At 39.5% G+C, this 24,504-nt stretch overlaps 2 protein-coding genes across 4 annotated transcripts in view; one reads left to right on the top strand and one right to left on the bottom strand.

Annotated features, from left to right (window-relative positions):
• The window catches only part of THUMPD1 (THUMP domain 1 NAT10 acetyltransferase adaptor), an 11,331-nt gene extending 1,251 nt beyond the window's left edge, over nucleotides 1–10,080 (top strand). Inside the window, exons 2-7 of one of the 3 annotated variants that reach the window (XR_012061149.1) lie at nucleotides 457–631; nucleotides 1,646–1,894; nucleotides 2,309–2,752; nucleotides 7,251–7,392; nucleotides 8,298–8,541; nucleotides 9,510–10,080. Coding sequence is in view for 1 of the 3 variants with exons in the window: in XM_015245967.3 (XP_015101453.2) it covers nucleotides 457–631; nucleotides 1,646–1,894; nucleotides 2,309–2,727 (843 nt within the window). In the remaining 2 variants the exon portion in view is untranslated. Of the gene's footprint in view, nucleotides 1–456; nucleotides 632–1,645; nucleotides 1,895–2,308; nucleotides 2,753–7,250; nucleotides 7,393–8,297 lie in introns of all 3 variants that reach the window. The other 2 variants (XR_004193985.2, XM_015245967.3) reach the window with 2 other exon arrangements.
• ACSM4 (acyl-CoA synthetase medium chain family member 4) lies at nucleotides 6,551–24,504 on the bottom strand. Its single transcript, XM_006212111.2, has 13 exons — nucleotides 24,304–24,504; nucleotides 21,637–21,847; nucleotides 20,935–21,142; nucleotides 16,023–16,166; nucleotides 15,103–15,259; nucleotides 13,078–13,157; nucleotides 11,379–11,502; nucleotides 10,633–10,713; nucleotides 10,394–10,495; nucleotides 9,770–9,897; nucleotides 9,575–9,674; nucleotides 8,134–8,253; nucleotides 6,551–6,971 (listed from the first exon to the last, which is right to left on the bottom strand). The coding sequence occupies exons 1-13, from the start codon at nucleotides 24,502–24,504 to the stop codon at nucleotides 6,885–6,887; spliced, it is 1,743 nt and encodes a 580-aa protein (XP_006212173.1). The 3' UTR covers nucleotides 6,551–6,884.

Here is a 24,504-nt window from a genome sequence, read left to right as displayed (position 1 = left end):
ATTAATGGGTTAGAGAACTTGGCAACAATGCGTGTCGTGTCTACACTGATGCCTTGAGGAAGTTCTTGAACTGTTTCTGTGCCTAGTTCCTCATAGAACAGGAGTAAGGATTTTTAACTTCATAACTGTTTGGTTTAATCTGACAGGAGAGTGCCATATCAGGCACAAAGGTATCTAGTGATGGGATTAAAGTCCACCCTGAAATGATTCATCTGGTGAGCACATTTCCCTCTGTTCCAGACTGTCAAGGAGCTTTTGAAAACATTTTCAAACTGTATGTACCACAGTCCAAGGAAACTCCCTTCTTCCTCCACATTTTGGACGAGTGGTATCTTAATCAAAAGCTTTATTGTCAATATTGAGCCATCTGCTTTGGGGGGTTTCACAGAAGTAGTTAATTACAACTTTGAGCATAAGCTATTGTGGCATTTCTGCTCATTAGTTTTATGCAAATAGTTTACAGACCAGGATCAGCAACCCTCTGGAAGTGAGGAAGAAGACCATGATGTGGAGGCTGCCCTGAAGAAAGAAGTTGGTGACATTAAGGCATCTACAGAGATGAGACTAAGAAGATTCCAGTCTGTGGAGAGTGGAGCGAACAATGTAGTCTTCATCAGGACACTTGGGATAGGTGTGTCTGACTAATATACCTTAAGATTATTGATCCGATAATATCTGGACATCTCCCTGTCTCAGAGACCACTGCCTCCAAACTGATTTCATGGGCATGGCTTAGTCAATCGTTTGCTTGCATCTTCCCTACACTGTGTTAGCACTAGGCATATGGAAGAGGTAGAATAGGGTGGGGGACATAGCATTGGCTTAGGAGTGGAAACCTGGCTTTGCCTCTTTCTTCGTATATAACTTTAGGCAAAACAAGAGTACGTGTTCTGTCTAAAAGAAGCAGCTGCTACTCAGCCCCAGCCAATTTGGAATGGCTCTAGCCATTTGGGGATATAGTTGTGGGAGGGCCAGATCTAACTTTTCAAAAGAAGTTGGAAGTCTGGAGAAGTTCCTAGGTTTTTAAATGCAGTTAACTAATTTAAAAATAGTGAAAACACTGAACAGCCCCAAACAGACTTGCATGTAGTCAGGATGCCTTCTAAGGACTGCATTATGATCTTGTGCAACTAACTCATGGTTCTGGGGGTCCTCTGAGGTCTGCAATCTAGACTTCTGCATAAACTGAGCTAATGGATTGGTTAAATCTTTTAAGCAACTTGCAGATTTTTATTTTGTTTTTGTAAAAAAGCATGTACTATTTAATATTTATTACTTTTGTAGTTGCTGCTGTTATAGGAAAACAACAGTGTGGTGTTGCCATTAGATAAATCAGACATCACAAATAAGTTAACTCCAGCATCTTCATGAACAATTATTTTCAGTAAAAGCAAAGTTAACATGTTAGATACAGTATTAGTACATAGTAGGCACCAAAGAAATATTAGTTGGAAAAAATGATTGGTTAGACTTGTTTAAAACTCATTATGATAATTTTTTTCTACTCCACTGTCAATTCATGCCATTGCCAGTGAAAAACTTATTTTAGAGAGTTTGAAGAGTTTAAAATGTCTGAGAACTTATATTGTTAAACACATTGTTTTGTGCTGTTTGTTTGGTGCTGATTTTTTTCTTTTTATTTTAGAACCTGAGAAATTAGTGCATCATATTCTCCAAGACATATACAAAACCAAGAAGAAGAAGACTCGGGTTATTCTACGAATGTTACCCATCTCAGGCACATGCAAGGCTTTCTTAGAAGATATGAAAAAATATGCAGAAACATTTTTAGAACCCTGGTTTAAAGCTCCAAACAAAGGGACATTTCAGATTGTATACAAATCTCGAAATAACAGTCACATGAATAGAGAAGAAGTTATCAAAGAACTGGCAGGTATGTTTCTCTTAGTGATTTTGCATAGGGGTGCCACAATAAATACTTGTTTTTAAGATTTAAGGCTTATGTTTTTTGAGTGTAGAATGAGTATATTAAAATGTCCTTAAATAATATCAAGCCTGTTTTCAATATGTTAGTTATGAGATTTTTTTTGGTAGTTAGATGCTAAAGTCTTTTCCAAATCAATATTGAATTTTCTTTGGGAAAAAAAAAGTCCTTTTTATTAAATATCTCAGGATTGTATTTATTTATTGAAAGCGTTCAGAGAACTTGATTGAAGTCCATGTAGAAGAGTGGACTAGTATATATGCATTGATTTAACAAGTTCTAAATAGGAGAAGAGAAAGATTATTTTTGTTTCCCCCAAGCTTAATGGTATCTCAGCCTGTTTTCCTGTTATTTTTGTTGCAGGAATAGTGGGCAGCCTCAATTCGGAAAATAAAGTGGATCTTACCAATCCACAGTACACAGTGGTAGTAGAAATCATTAAAGCTGTCTGTTGTCTGAGTGTTGTGAAAGATTACACGTTGTTCAGAAAATACAATCTCCAAGAGGTGGTGAAGAGTACTAAGGACTCATCACAGCTTAACCCAAAGCGGGCAGCACAAGCAGGAAATGGGAAAGAAGCTACATTGGAATCTGGAGACAAATCAAATCAAAATGACCCAGCAGAAGGAAAAAATAACCAGCAGGTGGTACCAGAGAATAGTGAGTTGAAGCAGACAGAACAAGTATCTGAGACACAGGTGATCAATGAGGGGGCAGCTAAACCTGAACTTACAAGTCAAGTCGCAGAAGGATCTGAGTCAAATGAAAATGATCTCTCATAGGAAAAAAAACCATTTGGTGTTGGAGGTAGGTTTCTCAACTGTGGTTCTGTGAGATGATGGTGGGATTCCATATAAAATTGTGACTAAAAATACTGTTTTTGAATTTGTCTGCTGCATAATGCTGTACTCACGGTAGTGAACAATAATTGAGCAGCCCTGTTAACAGTTCTATTAGAAATTTTTCAGCCCCATTTGGCAGTGTGCAGTAGGCCCATGTGCATCTGGTTGAGCTAGGGGAAGCTGTGGATAAATTGGTGAACCCTACTGCACGGAGCAGAGGGTGGTGGGAGGATGATGTTGGCCTCACCCTCACGATTACCTTCCCCACCCGCCCCTTCTGCACTGCCAACTGACCTATGGGAGCGAAAAGCTATGTGAAATAGAATCTCAGAGTTAAATTTTCATTCTCAGGAAGGAATTTTTATGTATTGCAGCTCAGCTGTCCCCTGCCACTTTGTTGTTTGTAAACATTGCAAAGACATGGGTCATATAGGTTAGAAGTGAATTGTTTTGTGACGCTTTTGTTCTTTTTGTGATTTTCTTGTTTAGTTTTTAGGCCCATTTTTATATTTTATTAACATTTGTTTGTTACAAACAGATCTGACGGTCCAGTGCTTCAGTTTTTGAAGGCAAGGTGTGAGATAGAAGAGTACGATTCTAGGCATAGAATTACAGACATTTCTGATTAGGTTGGTGATAAATTAGTCTTCTGAGTTACTACAGCATACTAATGCAACAAGGGACTCAAATTCCTTACAATGAAAGCTACGCTTCAGTGGTTTTATGTGGACTCAGAATCCAGACTGTCCCATTCCATTGTACATCTTTATGGAATGCAACTTACAAACCTAACATTTGCTCCAGCAATTAGAACTATAAATCATAGCCATTTGATAAAGATATTGATTATTTTAATGGCTTTGGAATTCCAGATAGCAAAGCTTTTGTTGAAAAAAATCACATCCAGTGAAAAGATTTAGGAGGCAAGTTATTTAGTAGCAGAACTTCTTCCAGAAAAGAGAAATTCACCTAGTTGGTAAGAATCTAGTAGTGCCAACATTAAAATGCTAGATCAAGAGCAGTACAAGAAATTGAAAAGACTTTGCTCTCAATGTAATAAATTGACTTTTGTCACATGATGCTAAAGAGATTTTCTGTAAGCAGCAGCTTCTCTATCAGGGTTGATGAGTTAACAGATTTCATGAATGTTTGTCATGCTATAACATCTGTAAGATTTGTAAATGAGGAAATTCAAGGACAGTTTTTTGGCTGCTACAGTCTCCCCAAACAATGGCCAATATAAATTTAATAGGTCTTCGTGTAAAAACCAACGGTCTGTTATCTGTACTTCTGGTGCCCCATCAGTGGCTGGCTCCATGACAGCTTTTGCCTCATTTTAATAAGAGAAAATCCTGACGTTGATGTGACAGCACACTGCTTTCTTCACAGAGAAGTGCTGAAATAAAGAACTTGGAGATGAAATGAAGTTCTGAATAATGCTACAAAAGTGGTTAACTTAATTAAAGATTCATGTATGTGAGAATGTTAAAAAAAAATAACTAAAACCTGAACAAAGAGCACATAAATCTCCTACATACAGAAATTCAGTTACTCAGCAGAGGAGGAGTTCTCCACAGCATGTTTGAGTTGAAAGGTGAATTGTCAGAGCACTTACAAGAAAATACTAGGCCAAATTTTGCTCAGTGCTTTGAGGATGACAGGAACTGGTTTGTTTAGCAGACATTTTTCAATGCATGAACAAACAGTTTCTGTAAGGACCTGGAGAAATTTTTTTTTTTTCTTAAAGTGACAGGAGTGTTAGATGAAAAGAAACTGACTCTTTGGAATAATTCTGTTGGCAAAGGCAATCTTGAAGTGTTTCCTTAGCCACTTGGGTTTGAGAACAAGAAGAAAGCAACAAGTCTCAAGCTTTGTTTAAACTCTCCTTAAAGAACTGCAAAACCAAATTAAATAGCATTTCCCTTCCTTTTCCCAACACTGGTGTGTGACCAGGTTTGGAACCCTTTCTCAGAATCTCAGCCTGAGATTTTGTCTTTGAGAGAAGAGAACTGTGAGAGTTGTAATCTGACAGTTCTGTGAAACTAAAGTCTGACATGTCTGGATTTCTGTGAAACAAAGAGTATCCTTCAGTTTAGCGCTCACACTCACATACATAATTTGAAGGTTTTTTCAGGGTTCCTCCAGGGTAAAACAACTGAAAAAAGCTGGAAGAGACAGACACCAAAGACGGCTGCAAAATAAAATGTCCAGATTGAGAATACCAAGGGGTTGTGAAATTAGCTTCTGGAGTTGGATTTATTCTTAAGTTTTAAAAAGTTTGGAAGTATTACAAGTGTTAAGTCTTCCTGCACCAACGGCTATATTTGTTTAATGGCTAGTGAACATGGAAATACAATTTTATACTCCTAGCTAGTGGTCCTGCCTGGTAAACCAGACTAGAAGGATTTGGGAGGGGCACAGAGACTAGAAAGGGCCTTGCTAGTGCAGGTGAGGCTGGAACTCCCTTATATATCTTTAGATATTTAGAATGTTAACCTTTTTTTTTTTTAAATTGAAGTACAGTCAGCTATAATGTATCAGCTTCTTGTGTACAGCAGTGCCCCAGTCATGCATATACATACCTGTATAGAATGTTAACTCTTAATAGGTTAAAGTCATGTTGAAAGGTTGATAAAAGCATTGTTAAGTATCATCAGGTGAGCATGGATGATTGGATTTTGATGCCTTCATCAGATTTTTTCCAAGATAAAGATACTTTTATTTTGATAGTTCAAGACTCTGGGACTCTGGGAGGAAAATTGGCTATATGCTTACAGAACATACAGCTCTGTGGAACTGGGTTCCTTTTGTTTTGTGGAAGCTGCTACTCCGCAGAAAGATTTTGATTTAGTAGTTTGTTTTTAATCCCTTTCTGTATTTTATTTTTGTATTTTATTTGTATTTGGTAAGACCTAAGTGGGACAAAAGCTTTTCCCCAAACGTAAAGTAGTACTGTGTTCCGTTGGAATCTGAATTCACTCACTGAAAGGTTTGTTTGCAGTTTTACCGACTGTTTATTTTCACTAACATTTGAGCATGTTATTTTGTAAATGATGAGATTCCAGGATGGAAATTTAGTGCTTTTTGTCCTTTTAATTTTTACTTAAAAAAAATTCTGTCAGATAAAAAAAAAAAACAAAAACTCCACTTCAGTGTTGCAGTTTAGTAAACTTGTTTTGCTCTACGGAGGAAAGCATGTGAAACTTGGTATTTTAAAACATGTTTCTCTAAAGTTAAACATGATTTCTAAATGTTATTTTTACTTGTGTTGTGCTTTTGGTATGGCCACATATTCAGCTTGTTTTTCATAGCTCCTAATGTTTTCAGAAAAATTAAAATAAATTTGTTCCCTAAAGATTGGTGTTCTCTACTTTCTTTTTTTCTTCTTCTTTCCTTTCTGCTTCTTGGTAAGTCTCTTGCTTTATACTTATAAAAGTATATCATAAAATATGTTTTTATGGCAAATTATGTATCAAAAGTTGTGTACCTTGTCCAAAAAAGTAAAGACCCCCCCAAATTTATTAATTACTCTTGAATAACTAAAAACTCTGAAGTAGTTCAAGTGATAGATATTTTACAGTGAGTTTGCTTCAAAATGAGCTATGATAATACAGTACTTAATTAAATTCGCTTACTGGCTTTTGAATTCTTTACATCCCTCATTTTAACATTAATATTCTAATCCACCTTAAAGAATTAGAGTATAAAGATGTTAAGCAGAAGAAATTTTGTCTTCAACATTTCTCTTAGAACAGTTCTACTCTTTATTTTGAATTGATCAGGTACAAGATAAATTCATTGTCCATTTGTGCTTTTCTAATTAATCATTTGACCTCTGCTATTTTAAACACTACAAGTCATAAAGTCATTGACTTTGTTGGTTTGGTCATAACAATTTTCATCCCAAATATTTTTAGATTTTTACTTATTTTTTGGCTAAGTACAAAACAAAAACTCAATTGAGTTTTTTTAACCAGGAAAACTTACGCATTTTAAGAGAGTAGTCACTGAATTATAAGGAAGCAAGGACTAAAAGAAAGCAGCCTTTTAAATTTAAAGAAAGCCAGAAAACTTAAGGCCACAATTTTCTTGTCAGGCTATGTTCGACCCCATTCATGATCTCTTAAAACGTTGCGTTTGATTTTTCCAGTGATTGTCTTTGGTAGTTCTTGAACAAATTCCACCTAATTAATAGAAAAACATGTTATGAGACACTTGATTCCATTTGATTATCCCAATTATCAGTATAATCAGGAGAGAGCTTAAAACTTTGGCATTGAGTTTCAGTGTCTGGGGGGTGTCTTAACTGAGGCTCATTGAATTTCTTGGTCACCAGAAACTGTTCCACTTATAAAGATGACAATGGAGCTACATCATACGGTTTTCAGTGCATATCCACCTGTATGCTTTGACAGAAGAATAATCCCTTTATTCTATTGCTTTCCCTTTATTTTATTTTTCAGACCAGACCTAGGTCTCTTCTGCCCCAGGGAAATAGAGGCCACAAACAAAGCGAAGAGAAACATCAAGTTAATTCTTGGCTTTTGACCTTTTATGAGCTGAGTCGTGGAGGTTCTGAGGGGGATTTTTTAGAAAGAATTTTGAGTATGTACAATTTTCTTTCCCTTTATGTCCTGACTTGAGAATAAAATACTCTTTTTCCTCTCCAAGTGTGACTACTGTATTTTAAAATGTCTTCAAACAACATTTCTGAAAAGCAATGTTACTGAGTTAGTGAACTGAATGGAGAAAATGTACCTAATTCTTAGGTTGAAATTAGCTACCTTTTGTCTGAAATGATGCCAAACGTAATGGAATTCACATGTAGAGGATCAGTCAATATTAATAGGATTTCAGGACTAGAAGGAAATTGGAGTGCCAACTCTGTCTTTTATATAGAATTATTCTTAAATCTCTCCTTTGAAGAAGAAGCTTTCAGGAAAGACTACACAGTTTCTTTGGATAATACCTTCTTTCTGAGCTTTAAATATGGTCTCTTGATACTTAAAGACACATGTTTTGAATTTATAAGGGTACTAAGATAGATAAGTCAGGTGCTGTCTTTAAAAATAATTTGCCACCATTTTTTCCCCCTTATATGAAATAGGATCCTTAGTATTTACTCAGTATTGCACAGTTGGCCAAAGCTTCTAGTTCATCAAGCATTTGTAGTGTCCTAACATGAAGTATTTTAAAGCAAAATTCTTAGGGCTAAGCAAGTTGAAACAGATGTCTTCTGCTTATACAATGAGTTACTATAAAGTCAAAGCTAATAAAATCGATACACTTACTAGTTTTGGACACTTATTTGGTAACACACACTTAACTTTTGGGCACAATACTTGCCTTTCTTGGATATTTGTAAGGTGCAGTTGATTTTTTCACATGATCCTGAAGTTCAAGAGTTAATTTCTCCGGATTGGCTGATTTAAAGGGTGCAGATAAGACAACAAAAGCTTTCACTACCTGCAGGAGAAACACCCGTTTATATTGATACATTTGTTTTTCAGATACATCAAGAGTTTGGAACCAATGCTGAACACAGGTACTTATTTGCTAATAGCAGCTTGAGTGAAGAATGCAAATGCCAGAGATCGCCTACGAACAAAGCTTGGATACAACTATACAGTGAGGTTTTGAGATCTAATTCTGATGTTCAGCTGAAATCAGTTCTATTGAGAGAAAGAGAATATGGCAACAGGAGAAAAATATTTTGGAGAATGGAATCCATTGAGCACAGAGGTGGTACAGGAGGTATGAGGAGGGGACCCGTAGTGTCATACACAGAGGGTCACTTATGTGAGCCGGGGGTAAGGAAAGAAACATGGCAAGATGCCAAGAGACAAACTATTTTTGAAGTTTTGCTACTTACTGTGTCTGTAGGAAACTTCCATGAGGAAAGGAAACTTCTCCCTTCCGTATTACATGATTTCCTCCTAGAACTAAGGCTACTGTTGTCATTCCCTGAGTTCCCTTTCATTGCGTCCTAATTAGGCTTCAGGGACTTGTTTGGGAACCTGGTCACAGTCTCTTATTTGCACTGTTTCTGTCAGAAAATGTAGTCTGAATTCCACAACAATCATACATACAGTAAAATCTGCTTTTGTTTATGCTGTATCTGGGCCTCCCTTGGTAACAGCACCCTGATTTGCCTGTGGAGGGTTTCCCTAACCTCTCTCTGGTGGGGTTGACACTGTCTCCTACCTCTGATGACTGGCATATGATCCAGGGATGTGGGAGGACGCTGATAGACAGCATCTGGCCAGTCCGCTTATACCATTCCTGGGACCATGTTGGTCAGATATGTGACCTAAGATAACAAACACAGCCTTGGGAGTTGCTTGAAACTTTTGAAGCTGCCTCCTTCCCTCGGTTTATTAAGCTGTGTACATCTGGAGTTGGTTGCCATCAAGCAGGAAGCACCTGCCCAAACAGAGCCAAGATAAGGAGCACCAGAGTCAAGAAATGGAAAGAGACTTAATTTTGCTAATGTCACATCATCTCAGGAACCCATGGGTGTGTGAGCCAATAGATTCCTTTTTTTTTTTCCCCTTTTAATTTAAGTCAGTTTGAGTCGAGGTTCTGTCACTTGCTACCAAAAGAATCCTAAAACTTTCCCTTTGGGACACAACTCATTTGTAAAGTGGATTGCCAGTATATGTTTTTGCCACATGTGTGTCTCATAATGAGAATTACATGACAACTCTTGGTTCACTCTTTAGACTGGTCAGATGGACAGAACGTAAAAATATGAGATTGCTACTTTAATTAGTGGCATTCACTCTACCTCTCCTCTGATTGGATCTGGACTACTGACAACAGCTGACTCAACAACTGCTGGGTGCTCAATTAGCGCACTCTCCACCTCAAACGGCCCGATCCGGTACCTAGAAGAGAAAGAGAAGCCTTTGATCACTACACACCGAGTAGGAGATCTCCCCTGGCAAACTGTTATTTTCTAAAAGCGGCAAAATGTACAAACCCAGAGGATATGATGACATCATCAGCTCTGCCAACAAACCAGAAATAACCATCACTGTCCATCACGCCTCTGTCTCCAGTGACATAAAAATTCCCTCTTACGGTGGCAGCAGTTTTCTCTGGATTGTCCTACGAATCAAAGGTGACACTGGGGATTAATCTAGTCAGAATAAAAAATGGGGTATGGCACCCATGAAATGACTAGTACATTGCACATTCTATTTCTAGAAGAAATTAAAATTATGAAAAGGTAGTTCCTAGTATAGAACACAAAAGATCCAGGAATATAATAAAAAGTAAACCTCTCTCCTACCTCTAGCACCATGTGTCTACCTCCTCCCACCCCTCTCCCCACCAAAGCCTGTCCAGTTGTCCTTTTGTGAGGACGCCCACTGCAACTGGTTTCTCGCCCTTAGAATTTAATCTTGCAAAAACCCTTAGGAGAGAGAGGATATTCTTTGCATTTTTACAGCTGATGAAATAGACTTGGATTTTGTGACTTGCCCAAAGTTACACAGCAAAACATGGTGGATATGAAATTTGGACCCAAGTCTATATGACTCCCTACACCACCTTTTTTTTTTTTTATTAAAATGTGAATAGCGTGTTCTCTACATTCTTGTACCACATATTCAGAGAAGAAACAGAAGGGCCGTGTAGATGTTAGTCTGAGGGCAATTTCCCCTTCTTTTCCAGGTGGTAGGATGTTGCCATTTTCATCTATAATCTAGAATGAAAGAAACAATTTAGGTACCTCAGATTTTCTTTTCACAAAATGAAAATGGGTTATAAATAGTTGTGTAATGAACAGAAGAAAACAGAAGACATTCTCTCTTCTTATTGAAACAGTTAGGTATTACTCACCTGGACATCGTAGGGAAGTACTCCTTTCCCCATTGAGCCTGGTTTAATTTCTTGTCCTTTCTGATTGGCACAAATTATTCCCTATTGAGAGGACATATTTTATATAAATATGTAAAATTTCACTTTCTGTAGCTATACCGTGACAATGAAACCCAAGACCCAGTTTTGCCTGATTTTCTCAGTATCCAAGCTTGTCTTCCAAAGTATATGGTGGTTCTCAAACTTGAGTGTGCATCAGAATCCTCTAGAGTATTGTTAAAACAGATTGCTGGGTCCCGTCCCAGAGTTTCTCATTTAGAAGGTCAGGGAGGAGGGCAGGGGTATGAGAATTTCTTTTATTTCTACCGAATTCCTGCATGCTGCTGATACTGCTGATTTGAGGACCACGCTTTGAAAACCACTCCTTTTGACTAAGACTACCACTTTCCATTAAGTGCACCTTGGAATAAACTCCCCATTGGGGATCTCTGGGGTCCTTCCCAGAGCATTGGAAAGATGAGCCACTCAATTCTGAACCTCTTCAATCCCTAACATCTCTGAGATTTATTCTGTGTGGGGTGGAGGCAGGAAGACCAAAGAGTAATCATAATTCTCCTTCAGTCAAGCCCAATCGGGCAATTCAGAAATTCTGGGGAACACCATTACAATTTTAGAGCATCATGGGGGCACCTCAGGGGCTCAGCTGACAGTTCTGGGGTTGAAAGTCTCCAAATATGCTAAACTTAAACTTTGCCCATTAAACATACCACTTCTGTCTGTCCGTAGCCCTCGTACAGTTCCAGACCAGTTTGCACCTTCCACTGTTCTAGCACCTCTGGGTTGAGTGGCTCCCCTCCTGTCAAGCAATGCCGCAGCTTCTTGAATTTATATCTGGAGAGAGAGTTGCATGGGGTTTTGGGGGAGAGAAATATGAGTGGCTTTCATTGCCAGATAATTAGAACATAAGTAACAAGCAAAGAGCTAGGAGAGTCAAGTCTTAGGCAAGTTCATTCAGTGAATATATGTTGAGCCCCTACTACCTTGCAGACGTTGTTCTAGGCACAGCGGGCATGTTATGATTAAAACAAAGATCCCTGAAGGAGTTTATATTTTAGCAGGTTATTCACAAAGGGAAAAGGCGAGAGAAAATGCTAATAATGATATTCACTTATGAGCCAAGTGATAGGAGAGCTAATGTTAATTGAACATTTATTATGCTGCAAGGGCTTTCAGAGCACTCTTATAATCCTCACAGCCCTTATTTCTAGATGAGGACATTGAGACTGAGGAAAGTTAAAGAACGGGCCAAGGCCTCCCCAATAATAAAGAACTGAGTTAAATAATCTGTACTCTGCACTTACCACTTGTCAGGTTTCTCACTCACCACGCATGCTGCTGGCATTAGATTCTTACCACAACTCCATGAGGTGGCTGTTAATGATCTCTTATGGACGGAGTTAAAGGAGGTTTAGCAAGGTCCCTTTGAGTGCCTGAGGTCCACTATTTGACTTTGGAGCTTGAGCTTTTAACCACTGGTCTTACTACTCAGCTGCCCAGCAGGACTCAGGTGAGAAAGCTTGGAACAGCCCAAAACAGATGGGAGGGTTTGGTAGAACATGAATTGCGCCCATTCAAAATAGAATAGGCTTTGAATTACTCTTGAAATGTAAGATCTTTACATTCTGAGGGCCACAAAGGAGCTGATGCTGATTAGGAAAAGAGAAGATTCATATCTGCTTTATTCTGTCTGTCATAGCAATCTCCCTCCTAGATGTCCACACCATGGTCCGAGGGGACAAAGGATGGGTGAGCCTGTCCTTTTTTGTTTGTTTTGTTTAGGCTTTGAAGCATCCAGGTTTGGGGGAGAAGGGGATGAATGTGGTGGCTTAAATTGTTTCTCTTCCCTTCTCTCTCTCCTTACGTATATAATTCATATTAGTTAAATAAATATACTTGGCAATTTCACCGAATGTTCGGGTGATTTGGCTAAGTTGAATATAAGCTTCAAGTCATAAGACTTCATTAACTTCAAGGCAGTATAAATGCAGTTGTGGGTTTTTTTTTAGGGGGTGGTGGTGGGTGTGCTGGGATTCTAGAGCTCTGCTTGTCTCTGGAAAAATGTTCAGTTGCCCCTGAGGCTTTCCCAGTGATTCTTGAACTAAGGGCGGGGCAGGGGTGATTTTGCCCCCTAGGAGAATTTAGGCAATGTCTGGAGACATTTTTGATCATCACCACAGGTGGAGAGGGAGGTGCCACAGCCATCTAGCAGGTGGGGGCCAGATAGAATGCTGCTCAGTGTGCTACAGTGCACAGGACAGCACTCCATGATGTAGTATTATTTGGTCCAAGATGTCTACTGTGGTGAGACTGAGAAACTCTGGGCTGTCTTGCACTGACAAGGGGAGACCTGTGATGCTGGATTATAATTTTTGTCTGTGGTTCAAATGGTGATTTCTGCCCAAGTACCTCTTAAGGTCTTTCTGCACAAGCATCCGGTACACAGTGGGAGCACTGCACAAGGTCGTGATGGGGTAAGTGGTAAGCGTCTGGTTGATGGAGAAAGACACAGATGTCAGAAGTGGTTAATTAAAGGCCATGACTGGAGCTGATGTCTACAACCTCTTATTCCACTAATATATGCTCATTTCATGGTCACTCAATAAGAAAGCAAATATTTATCCCTTGTCACTAGTGACTATGTTGGAAATTTCCAGTTATTGGAAAGAATGTGTATATGTAACAACAGACATATACAATCAAATTCAGCAAAAAGTAAATTGTTGAATTTGAGAACAATCCCAAAGTATGAACTGATTTATTCTCCTTCTGGGATGCAAATTATCTTCCATGGTAGACTCTTGAAACTCCCTGCCTCTATATTCACATACAGTATTGACTCAATGTAATTCAGACATTTCCAACACCCTTCCTATAAAAGACATCAGTCCTTTTGAGTGGACTGATTAAATGCATACGTAAGGGATGCATTTTCAGGCCTTTTATTAATTGTTTAAGATCTGCTGGACTTATTGTACTTCCAGCTCCTTAAAATCAAATAATGATTTAGTCATCTTAAATCTGGAGAAATGCTAATGTTTACAGATCTTCTTTCTGAAGAGGTTCTACTATGCCACTTAATGTATTGACAATTTATATTAAATTTATTTGGGAGAAGGCTCTCAAGACATCTAGGCTATCTGGATTGTCACAGATGAAGAACAACTTTTGATCTGTAGATGAGCATTTCTGTTATGTGTACCTTCTTCCCTAGATTCCAACTTCCTTAGTGAATGTATTGTATATAATTAAGAATAGTATAAATCCATAAAGCTTTTTATAACACTGAAAATACCTTTGTAAAATAAGAATATTCTTAAACATTCTTATTTAATGTTTTATTAAATAAACTATATGAATATATATCAAAGATATGTAAAATATTCTTTTTAAAATATTATGAAATATTTAATTTTTATAAAAAGAATATTTTATTTTAATATCTATTTATTCTCATTTTAATAGTCATTTAATATATTAAGTAAGAATACTAATAGTTATATAATTAGATGTGATACTATATTAATTTAATACATTATTAAATATTCCTATTTAGGTATTATGAAACATTTAATACTTTATAAAAAAAGAATATTCTTATTTTACAAATGTTAGTTTTGAAACTTCAAAGTTAACTTATCTACTTCAGGTCACTTTGTAAATCTGTTAAAGAGATCCCAGTTCTTACGTTACTCTACATTTCTGTTACGACCCTCAAACCATCTCATCAAATCAGTTAGCAAATAACAGGATGAGCATAACTTTTATTTACACATAGGTGTGGTATTTATTTAATAATATGTATTTTGTTAAAATTGATTGAATATTTATGGCTGAAAAATAATTGGCCTGAATCACATTTTTCTAAAGGCTAAAGAAATTGGAGCCATCTGATTTCCCAGTCTAGCTGTTGCTGGGTGAAAAGGATGGGCATGCCTGATTTCAAAAAGAACTAGCATTACAATTAGCTCTGAGAATTAGCAAAGTGAGAAGCATAGATTGAGGGGAGAAGGAAAGCAGTTGCGCTGGGAGAAAGGTGATACCACCTTCAGCCTTCTCTACACAGGAGTTCCAATTTATCGGCTTATTGTCTTTATTTCACTGAATCAGAAACCAAGGATTTGTTTAGACTTGAGACTTCTAATCTGTTATTTAGAACCAAACTCTTAAGCAGACGCAGATTTAGCGACGCTAGCAAATCCTGAACAATCTGAAGCACAAAGAGTGGACTTTATGCCTCAGACTGTTGTGGGTGTTTCTTCTTCACTTTGTTAAATACGATCAAAAGCCAAGTTCCTGGAGACTTAGCTTCTGAAAAAGGAATGATTTTCATAAGTCTAAGAAGCCCTGCATTCTGAGGAATCACTTCTCTGTGGTTTTGGGGAAGGTAAGAGAGGGACCTAATGATATATGTAATTAAAAGTGGTGACTTACATCTAGGAAGGTGTCAGCATCAAAATGAGCCATCTGATGCGCAAAAACACAGGCTCCCTGAAGCCAGGTGGAAAATACACTGCCGATGGCAGCCTTGATCCAGCCAGTGTCAGACATATTCCATATGACGTCTGAGGACTTCAGGTCTAGCCAGTACCTGAGTGATACGGAGAAGCAACAAGAGAGACCAAACCAAGCCAAACAAAAATAAAACATAAAAGCGCAAAAGCAAACAAGTCAGTGTCTTTCAGGAGTGAACTTGCCCCAGAAGCTCAATAGCCACAGAGAAGAGTCACAAGAAGCCTCACGGCAGGTGAGGCATTCTACCTCCCACTCTTGTTGGAGGAGTTTTTCAGAATCTTGGGTGGTCTGAGAGTGAGGTGGGAGGCTGGGTTTGGCGTGATTTTCTGAGTTCGTCCATTGACATGACAAACATTTAGTGAGCAAATATTAAATGATAAGCACTGTTCAACAGCAGTGAACAAGATAGACCAGTTCTCTGCCTTTATTTCAAGGAGATAGATAGTGAATGAGCATACAAAAAGATGCACATATAAATAAATATCATAATTTCAAATAGTGATGAGTGCTGTGAGGAAAAGAAAACAATGTGATAGTTTTAGGATATCTAGGAAGGCCTTTCTGAGTTGGTAAATTTACTTGGCAAAAAGGAGAAGGAGCCAGACTTGCTGTTGTGGGAACTGAATCAAGGTCAGCCCCTAAGTTCTTGCTTGATCAGTTGGTTAGATGGTGCCATTTATTGAGCCGAGTTTGGGTAAGGGACATTAAGAGTTTTGTTTTGTAGATGTTTTGTTAGAGATATCTAACAGCCATCCAAGTAGAGGGGCCAGCGAGGCAACTGGATGCACATGTTGGCAGCTCAGGGGAGAATTTAGTAAAAACAGTGTTTTCCTCCCTACCTTCCACAGAGGGTGTACCCAATTCCAAGGCTGCTCTGAGAGTGCTGGGCCATCTTGGGCGAGCCTGTGGTCCCACTGGTGAAATAAATGGCCATTGGTTCTTGACTTCCTGTCTCCACACAGCTGTGCTCTGCAGGGGCAGTTCTGCAAAATATGGACCCCAAGATGGTGGCTGAACATGGCAGACCAGTTTAGCTCTGATATTTCTTTTCCTCTGCTACTTCTTTCCTCTTGATACCAGAAGATAGTTAATAGAACAGAATCTAGTCCAAAGTATCCCTGAGAGAAATTTCTCAAGAAATCTTAGAGGAATTTTGCAGATCAGTGCTAAGATTGAACAATTCATAACTCTCTCTCTCTGTCTGTCTTATTTTAAAGTTCCACCTCCCTATAGGCCAAATAGACAGCCAAGATAATTTTCAACGTCAATAACAACAAAAAAGTTTTTATTTATTTAAACATTTTCCCCTAAGTGCCTTTTTAAAAATCTATAAATTTTTAAAAATCAGTATTGAATCTTTTAAGTTGTTAATAAGATTTCAGGAGTTTTTATGACTTAAAGGAAGATCTTTTGGTATTTGAATCAAACTTATTAATACTTTTTATTCAATATCTTCAATATTACTGGCAGACACAGTTGCTTACCAAATAGCATCCCATTGTTCTTCCTTGAACTGATAATACTCTGTTCTGGTGTCAGGCAGTCATGTGCTTCAGGGGAGACTTTCCTAAATATCTCCATGGAGTGAATCTTGACTAGTTTAAGCCCATCATGCTAATTTCTTCCCTTACCAGCTATTGGGTAAGGAATGAGAACGTGATGCGGTTATGTGAGAGATTTAAGGGCTTTATGGAACATTTTCTTGTTCTGAAAAGAGTCACAAAGGAGGAATACTGCCTTCTCACGTCCCACCCATCTTGTTTTCTGGCCTTTGGATGTTGTTGTGAAAGTACATGATGTCTGGAACTATCCTTAGCCATGTTGGGACCACAAGGGAGATTATCATCCTCACTGAGGATGGCATGGCTGAATCTGGGCCCACTGCTAACTTCATGAAACCTCTGATTCAATCATCTCCCATCCCACTCTACCTCTGTGCTTCTGATTTGTGATACAATAAAATCGTTTATATTGTTTATGCCATGTTTACTTGGGTCTTCTATAGCTGAAGCCAAGAGCATTTTAACTGATAATAATATCTGTGTAAGACTGTCTTTGTAGACAGCCCCAACCGATTCCTTCCATCCCTGTACAAGCATGCCACTCCCTCCTTGAGGGGTGGAGACTGTGTCTTCTCTCCTTGAATATGGGCTGGCCTGAAGACTTGCTTTCACCAACAGAATCTGGCAGAAGTTCTGCGGCTTCTCAGTACAAGCCTCAAGAGAGATTTCAGGTTTATTGGAGATGCAGCCATCATATAAAAATGTTCATACTGTCCTGCTAGAGAGAGAGCGCCCACGTGGGACAAGTGAGCTGTTTAGCTAACGGCCAATACCAAAGCCTCAAACCTGTGACCAAACCCGCTTGGATCCTCCAGCTCCAGTCAAGCTGATGGAGACACAAGCTGCCTCTCCTGGCATGAACTTCTAACCTACAGAACCACGAGCAAGTGAAATGTTTACACCACTAAGTTTTGGGTTGGTTTGCTACTCAGTATTGGATAACTGGTAAAGCACCTAAGAATTTTTGAGACTCATGTATCACATCGTTAACATCCCAGGTTGAAGGAATCAGGGTTGAGGAGACCATTTTAAATTCATCTTGATGAGGAGTGAATAAGACGGTCATTGAATCTGTAAAACAGTGAGGCTTAACTCTATAAACACATACTATATTATCAAACATAGTTTCATGAAATATTAATTTCTTGGTAACTTGCCTCCTCCTCCCCCTCCCAAATAAAAAGAGATCATTCAATTGTATTGATTTTTTTCAGTGTAAATATAGGGAGAAGTTGGTATGTGTTGGGCTGGAGAAAGGGGGATTTCTTCACAGTATCTAATACAAACAAACAGATGAAAAACCCAACTCTTATATTTGAATGCTTCTCAATCCAGTATGGAAACATTTTCTATAAGACTTTTCATTTTTTCCTTTTACTAAACAAGAAGACATTACAGTCTGTGAGTGACAAGGTTTTAAAGCAGTGTTTCTTCTATTGTCTGACTTCTCTCTCTCTCTCTCTTTGGATACCTGAGTTACATCTTTTTGGATTTTTTTTTTCTTTGGTGTGTGCCCTTCCCTCAATCCCATTTACCAGAGACAAGAGTTAGAACCTCATCCTCTTTCCCCTAGATTAGCCAGCAAGATGGTCTCTCTGATTCCGGTTTAGGTCTTCTCAAATTTATTTTTTATATAGTTGCCAGAAAAATGTACTTAAAACCCCAAACGGACCTTGACACGTCCCTCTTAAAACTTGTCATTGGCTTCCCTTGTTTATAGGGTCAAGTGAAAGATTTAGTATGTGTGTCAGGTTTTCATACGGGAGGCCATCATCTGGCGTCTGCTTGCTCCTCTGCCCTCCACTCAACCTCGTGTTTTCCTCTCTAGACACCCAGAACTGTTCGCTTGTCCATACCCTGCACACCTTAGGAATGTTTTACTCCCGTATTTTTGTTCATGCTGTTCTTCTGCCTGGAACACTATTTCAGTCCCCTCAAGACCAGAAACCAGGATTCTAGACCTTCAGGAAAGGGCCCTTTTCATTAGAATAGGAAAAAAGAAACATCAGTCTGACCCATAATTTTGACATTTTCCCCATCTCATTATAAATATTCTGGAACCTATTCACAGACTTCTATCCTTGGAAGGCAGAAGGAAGGCGAGAGGCCTTAAAATGAACTCCTAGGAGACTGACACTAACCAAGCAAAATTAGCCGTCGTTACTGCTATGTGTGGTTTTCTGAGAGACTGGCCAGCTATTGGAAATGACAGCTCCTTTCCTTAGGTTTTAGAGAAAGAACCCATGGCTTATTTTGAGTTGGGATCCTCCAATGTTGTTTATTTGAAGTGGGGACTCCCCTTATCTTGAAAAATATCCCCCAAATGTAGAAATTTGGATTTGAAATTCACGTGGGTTCAAAGTCCTTTGCTTTTTGTGAATTTTGTGGTAACTTTAAGATTCCTGGGGACTCAGCAGAACACTGCCGAGTTGTTCAGGACAGGGGTCTTAGAAGTGGGGGTGCCTGCTGCCCAGGGGACATGCAGGACAACTGGGATGGAGAAGAAAATAGAAGAACTTCAAACTATATGTATTTTTTAATTCATTCGTTAAAATGTTTATTTTTGATATGTGAACGATGCACTAAAGTACATGTATATAAGGTATAAATAAATCTACACGTATCAGAGGAATGTGTTAAAAAATATTTTACTGAGTTATGTGCATTTTCAATCTGGATACCACTACCCTTAGGAAATCACTGCACTGCTGAATGACTTTATTAACTTGAGGATAATAATAGTAATGATAATTATTGTACTGTTTATGGAGTGATTAGTCTGTGTCCGGCATGTGCTCAGCACTTCACATGCTTCATCACATTTGATTCTTCTATAACCCCATGAGGTAGATACCATCCTAATCCCCATTTTATGGAAAAGACACAGAGTTTCAGAGATGTTACTAGACTTACTCAAAGTTACACAGTTTATAAAAGACACAAGCAGGATTCACTGGCATAGCCCTGGAGAGAATTCTGGGATTGGCCAATAGGATTTGGTTTACATTAATTAGTAGGATAAAATTTCATTCCAACAAAGGAAACTGCATTTATTGAGGGTTTTATGTCTTCTTTCTATAAACTTCTCTGGAGGAATTTTTTAAAAACAACATGAGCATTTAAACATTTCTTTGAAGGACAATACCATAACAACATTTGACTTCTTTTTAAAAAAAAATAGTTTAGGAAGGACTTTCTCACATATTAGTTTATTTTACCCTCAAAACAACACTTGAGATATGTGCTGCATAATTATCCCCATTTTACATATAAGGAAAACTGAGGTTAAGTGATCTATTTTGTTTATTCATTCATCAGTTAGTATTTGTTAAGCCCCAACTAAATGGTAGGAACTGGGGATAGACTGATCAATCAGACAGACAGATAGTGCCTCTGCCTTCTTGGAGCTTACAGTTTGGGAAAGGGGTTGGCAAATTTTTTTCTTTAAAGGACCAGAGAGTAAATATCTTAGGCTTTGTAGGTCATAGGTTCTCTGCTACAACTACTCAGTTCTACTCTTGTAAGATGAGAGCGGCCATAGACAATATGTAAAAAAAAATGAGTGTGGCTTGTGTCTGTGTTCCAATAAAACTTTATTTATAAAAAGGAATGCCCAGCCAGAATCAGCCCATGGGCCCTAATTTGCTAACCCGTACTGTAGAGGATAAAAATAGATGGCAAATAAAGGAATAAATGAATGGATATGATATTTGGATACTGATGTACTATGAAGAAAACAATAGGATGACGTGATAGAGAGGCTTGGAACTCTACTCTTGATAGGGCGGTCAGGGACAGCCTCGCCGAGGAAAAAATGTTCAAGCTGAAATCTGACAGGAAGGAGTCAACTGTGAAAAGGACTGAGGAAGAGCATTCCAAGTGGAAGACATAGCAGGTGCAAAGGCCCTGAGGTGGGCCATGTTTGAGTAATAAAACGGAGGCCAGAGTTATGCAAAGGCCTTGCCAGGCAGGATGCTCATCTCAGTCCACAGAAGGAAGCCGGAAAATGGAAGCAGAGCTACATCCCCTTTCTCTGTCCTTAAAAACCTTTTATTAGGTGATTTTTTTCTGGGAAGGAGCCTACATCAACCCACAGTATGCTGAGTCCTTGGAGGCAAGGAGACTCTGAGATGTAGTTGTGATTGGTGTTACTGCTGGTACTGCGGATAACGTAGGGCAAAATACTCACTGAAGTAACTCTTGGAAGCTGTGCCACCCACTCCTGTTGTGTGGGGACACCAGGAGTTTGGTCTTCAAGTCTGGACACTCTGACACGATGGACTCCACTGCCGGGATCACCTCCTCGCTGGTCACAATGCACTTGGCCTTGGATGCTCGCAGCCGATAGAGGATGTCTTTTGCTGTCAACTGGGTTGTTCCCGGCATGAAGACAAGCCCTGGGAAACGAGAGGGCCCTGAGCTGAACAGAACTGTTGAGCATTAAGTAAGACTAGGGACTATGGAAACTTGGGCTTTGTGCCTGGGTGGGGAGGAGTTTCAGAAATGAGCCTTCAGCTTCCCTTGCCTTGGTCCCAGGGATGTCTCAAAGGATGCTGTTCACTGGGACATCCTTAGAGCACTGGCTTCAGACTCTGACAGTCTCTGGCTCTAATTCTGTAAGTCCCAATTCCATACCTTTCTAGCTGTGTGACTCTGGGCAAGCTTCTTAACCTCTCTGAACCTCAGTTTCCTCTCTTCCAAAATGAACATCACAATAATATTTACCTCTTACAGTAGTTATTATTATTATTGCATCAGGATTGCTTCTAATTTCAACTCTTATTTTTCTGTCCTTTGAAATCATAGCTTCAGTCTGAATGAACAATTCAGAAAAATCTCAACTTGGTCTCTGTTTCTGAAAGATTTAGAAATGTTAAATATTAGCACTGACCTGTTCTCATACAAGCCACGATTATGAGCCACCATTCTGGGATTCTGGGCAGAATCACGGCCACTCTGTCTCCTCTCTCTAAGCCACAGGGCTTGGTGAGCACATTGGCAGCCTTTCGGGACAAGGAGCCCAATTCTCCAAAGCTCCACTTCACCTCGTCCTCTTTGCCGTTCACCCACCACAGGGCTGGGCTGGCCGGTCTCTCTCCTGTCTGGGCATGCATGAGCACATGGGGAAGAGAGGAGACGTGACTATGAGTGGTCACCAAATAGACAGGACATTTGTCATGACTTCCCAGTAACAGCACCCCAGTTTGCCCTTGTGGGGACTGCTGCTCTCCGCTTGAACACAGCCTTGGTGAGACAAACCCTGAGGGTTCTCATCCTTCCCTGATCAGCCAAGTTGGGCCAATCACACCTTCTCTCCCTGATTTTGAGTTTTCTGAGAAGAAGCAAAAGATGGAAAATGATTGAAGCAAAACCTTTCCCTGGGCTCTTGGTACCTATGCCTCCGTCCTGGTTCCTGTCCACGCTAAGCCTCCAGCTTTCAACCCAATTTTGCAAGTGATCCCATAACCTCCCAATAAATTTCTTTCTTGCTTAGGATAGATTCTGACCCATCCCCAAACCCTGATGGATGTGAGCGAGGTGATTAGGTAGGTTTGCTGACCCCGGCTGATTATCAATAAGGAGAAGAAAGTGCCAGGCTGTTAAAAATCGGGATGTTTCTCTTATCCCACCGCTGATTCCTTGGTTCCAAGGACATGGCTGTATCATAGGATGTTTTATGTTCCATTAAGGCAGTTCAGCGGCTGCCTTAATCCCAAGGACATAACCCAGTACCTCTTGCTTTGTTCTCTTTCCCACCGAAGTTTCTGTTCAAGGGCTGAGCTCCGCAGGAGGAAAGAACCCATAACAAGAAGGTGACTGGCTTTCCCACCACTGAAATAAAGATGATGATGGCAGAGGACTCCAGTAAAAGACCTCATGGCCCAATGAGGGGGTGGGAGTGTAGGGCTGTTTCATCCGGCGACCTGGTTGGCAGCTCCCCTTTCAAGCGTTCTCCTTTTCCCTGTCTCTCTTCCTTTTGAGCAGTAAAGCAGTTTTTCCACTTTGTTTCTCTGCCTCTGCTGAGAATCCCTTCTCAACTGACAAGCATGGACCCATGCTTTCACTGGGCTTCCTACTTCCGGCATCTCTTTATCCACTAACAGATGTACTGAGTAAGAACTTATCTTCTTTCACCCAAAAGGCTGACGTATAGGTTTTATAGGTAACAAAGAACAAGTTGGAGGGCCTTTGGGGGAGGAGCATCAACTTAATTTATTTCTAGAGGAAGCTGATACAAAGTGAGTCTTGTGTCCTGCGAAAACTCTGCTTTATGTATTACCTGGGAGGGGGGAAATTACTCCCCCTTTCTTCCTCTATCTGGAATGTTCTTTTTACCTTCCCTGGTTGGAAAATATTTCAAAGCCCAATTTCCATTTCCCTTCCTCTGTGAAACCTTTCTTAGCACCCCCCCCCTTCTCCTCTGCAACGTCTCTGTGTCCCTGCAGCATTGTGCTCACATCTGAGGCGACTCCGTCACATGCACAGTACGACAGATGCGTCCCTGTCCTACGGATGAAAGCTTTGTAAGATCAAGAGCTGGTTCATTACTTCTGGAACTGGTGACCTTGGATGACTTCTATAAGGTTAAGTTCCTTATCTGCAACCTCCCAGGGTGGAGATGGGGATTTGATGAAATAATATACAGGTTAGTATTTCTCAATCTTTAGTCGTTTGAGTATCACCATTTTGCCAGATCTTTCTACACCTGTACTATCATTCTTTGTATTTTTCTTCACATCAACTCACTTTTACTTGTGTGCATTTACTTAAGAAGATTAAAATGCATTTAATTATCACCGTAATGGGAAAATCAGTACCCCTTGCTAATAATGGGTTACTGAAAAATAAATATCTATACTGAAAACACAATATGTTCTTAAATTTCGTCTAGAGATTTTCAACTTCAATTTGCTCTTTCTGTTCAAAAGAGAGTTTAGCAAGTGTAAGGGAACTGTTAAAGATAATGGATTTAAAGGGAGACTTTCCCCTCTATTTAATAGGAAGCATTGATTCGACATTATTTAATACTTCGGGTATCTAGTATATTTTCTGAAGCACCGATAGGTAAAGTGTTTAGCTCAGTGCCTGGCAGGGGGTGGCAGTCAGTAAGCAGGGACCTTGACCTGGGGCTGCACTAAACACTTTGTAAGGCTTATCGTGTTATTCTTCTCAACCTCTGCTTCTCTCCAATTGCTCCAACAATGACTATTCATAAAACCAAAGCTCAAATGACTGCTTTTTGGTAAGCCGGTGACCAGCCCAAACAAATGATTCAAGAGCAGAGAGCTGCTATGTGCAACTTGGAGAAAACAAAGGGAAAGAGGCAAAACTGTGTGAGTGACTATGATGAGGGGGACCAAGGAGGTTCCAGAGAAAGACAGCCCTTCGTAGTTAAGGATCAAAGATCTTCCCTGGGGAGAGACGAGGGCAACTAGAAAACAAACAAAGGAAACCAAGAGGGATGAAAGAATCAAATTAAAAGTGGATCACAGAACAAGGAAATAGAAGGCTGAGATACAGGTGGACACCAAGCATTTGAGGGAAGCCCATCATGTACCTTCTCTTTTCGGGACCACTGGTCCAGCACATCCCCAGCAAAGTTAAAGTTCTTAGGCAGTGATCTCTCACAGCGATTTATGGCTTCAAAGTCATCCAGAGTTAGAGGCACCCAAAGCTGGTGATCTCTGTGAAAGCACCGGCCAGATGGCTTGGTGAGCCAGATGAGTCTGAGCATCTGGGAGCGGAAAAAAATCTTCAT

Source organism: Vicugna pacos, chromosome 18 (genome assembly GCF_048564905.1).
Source record: "Vicugna pacos chromosome 18, VicPac4, whole genome shotgun sequence".
Classification (NCBI taxonomy): domain Eukaryota; kingdom Metazoa; phylum Chordata; class Mammalia; order Artiodactyla; family Camelidae; genus Vicugna; species Vicugna pacos.
The sequence above is the reverse complement of the archived record's forward strand: the minus strand, read 5'-3'. Positions and strand labels throughout refer to the sequence as shown.

What these genes read in the sequence shown, in the direction of transcription:
- ACSM4 (XM_006212111.2), bottom strand. Translation starts at nt 24,504, where the DNA reads ATGAAGATTTTTTTCCGCTCCCAGATGCTCAGACTCATCTGGCTCACC. An exon ending in TACTTCCCTACGATGTCCAG is followed by an intron (nt 10,496 to 10,632) that starts GTGAGTAATACC and finishes CTTTCATTCTAG; the next exon opens with ATTATAGATGAAAATGGCAA. An exon ending in CAGATCCAATCAGAGGAGAG is followed by an intron (nt 8,254 to 9,574) that starts GTAGAGTGAATG and finishes TTTCTCCTGCAG; the next exon opens with GTAGTGAAAGCTTTTGTTGT.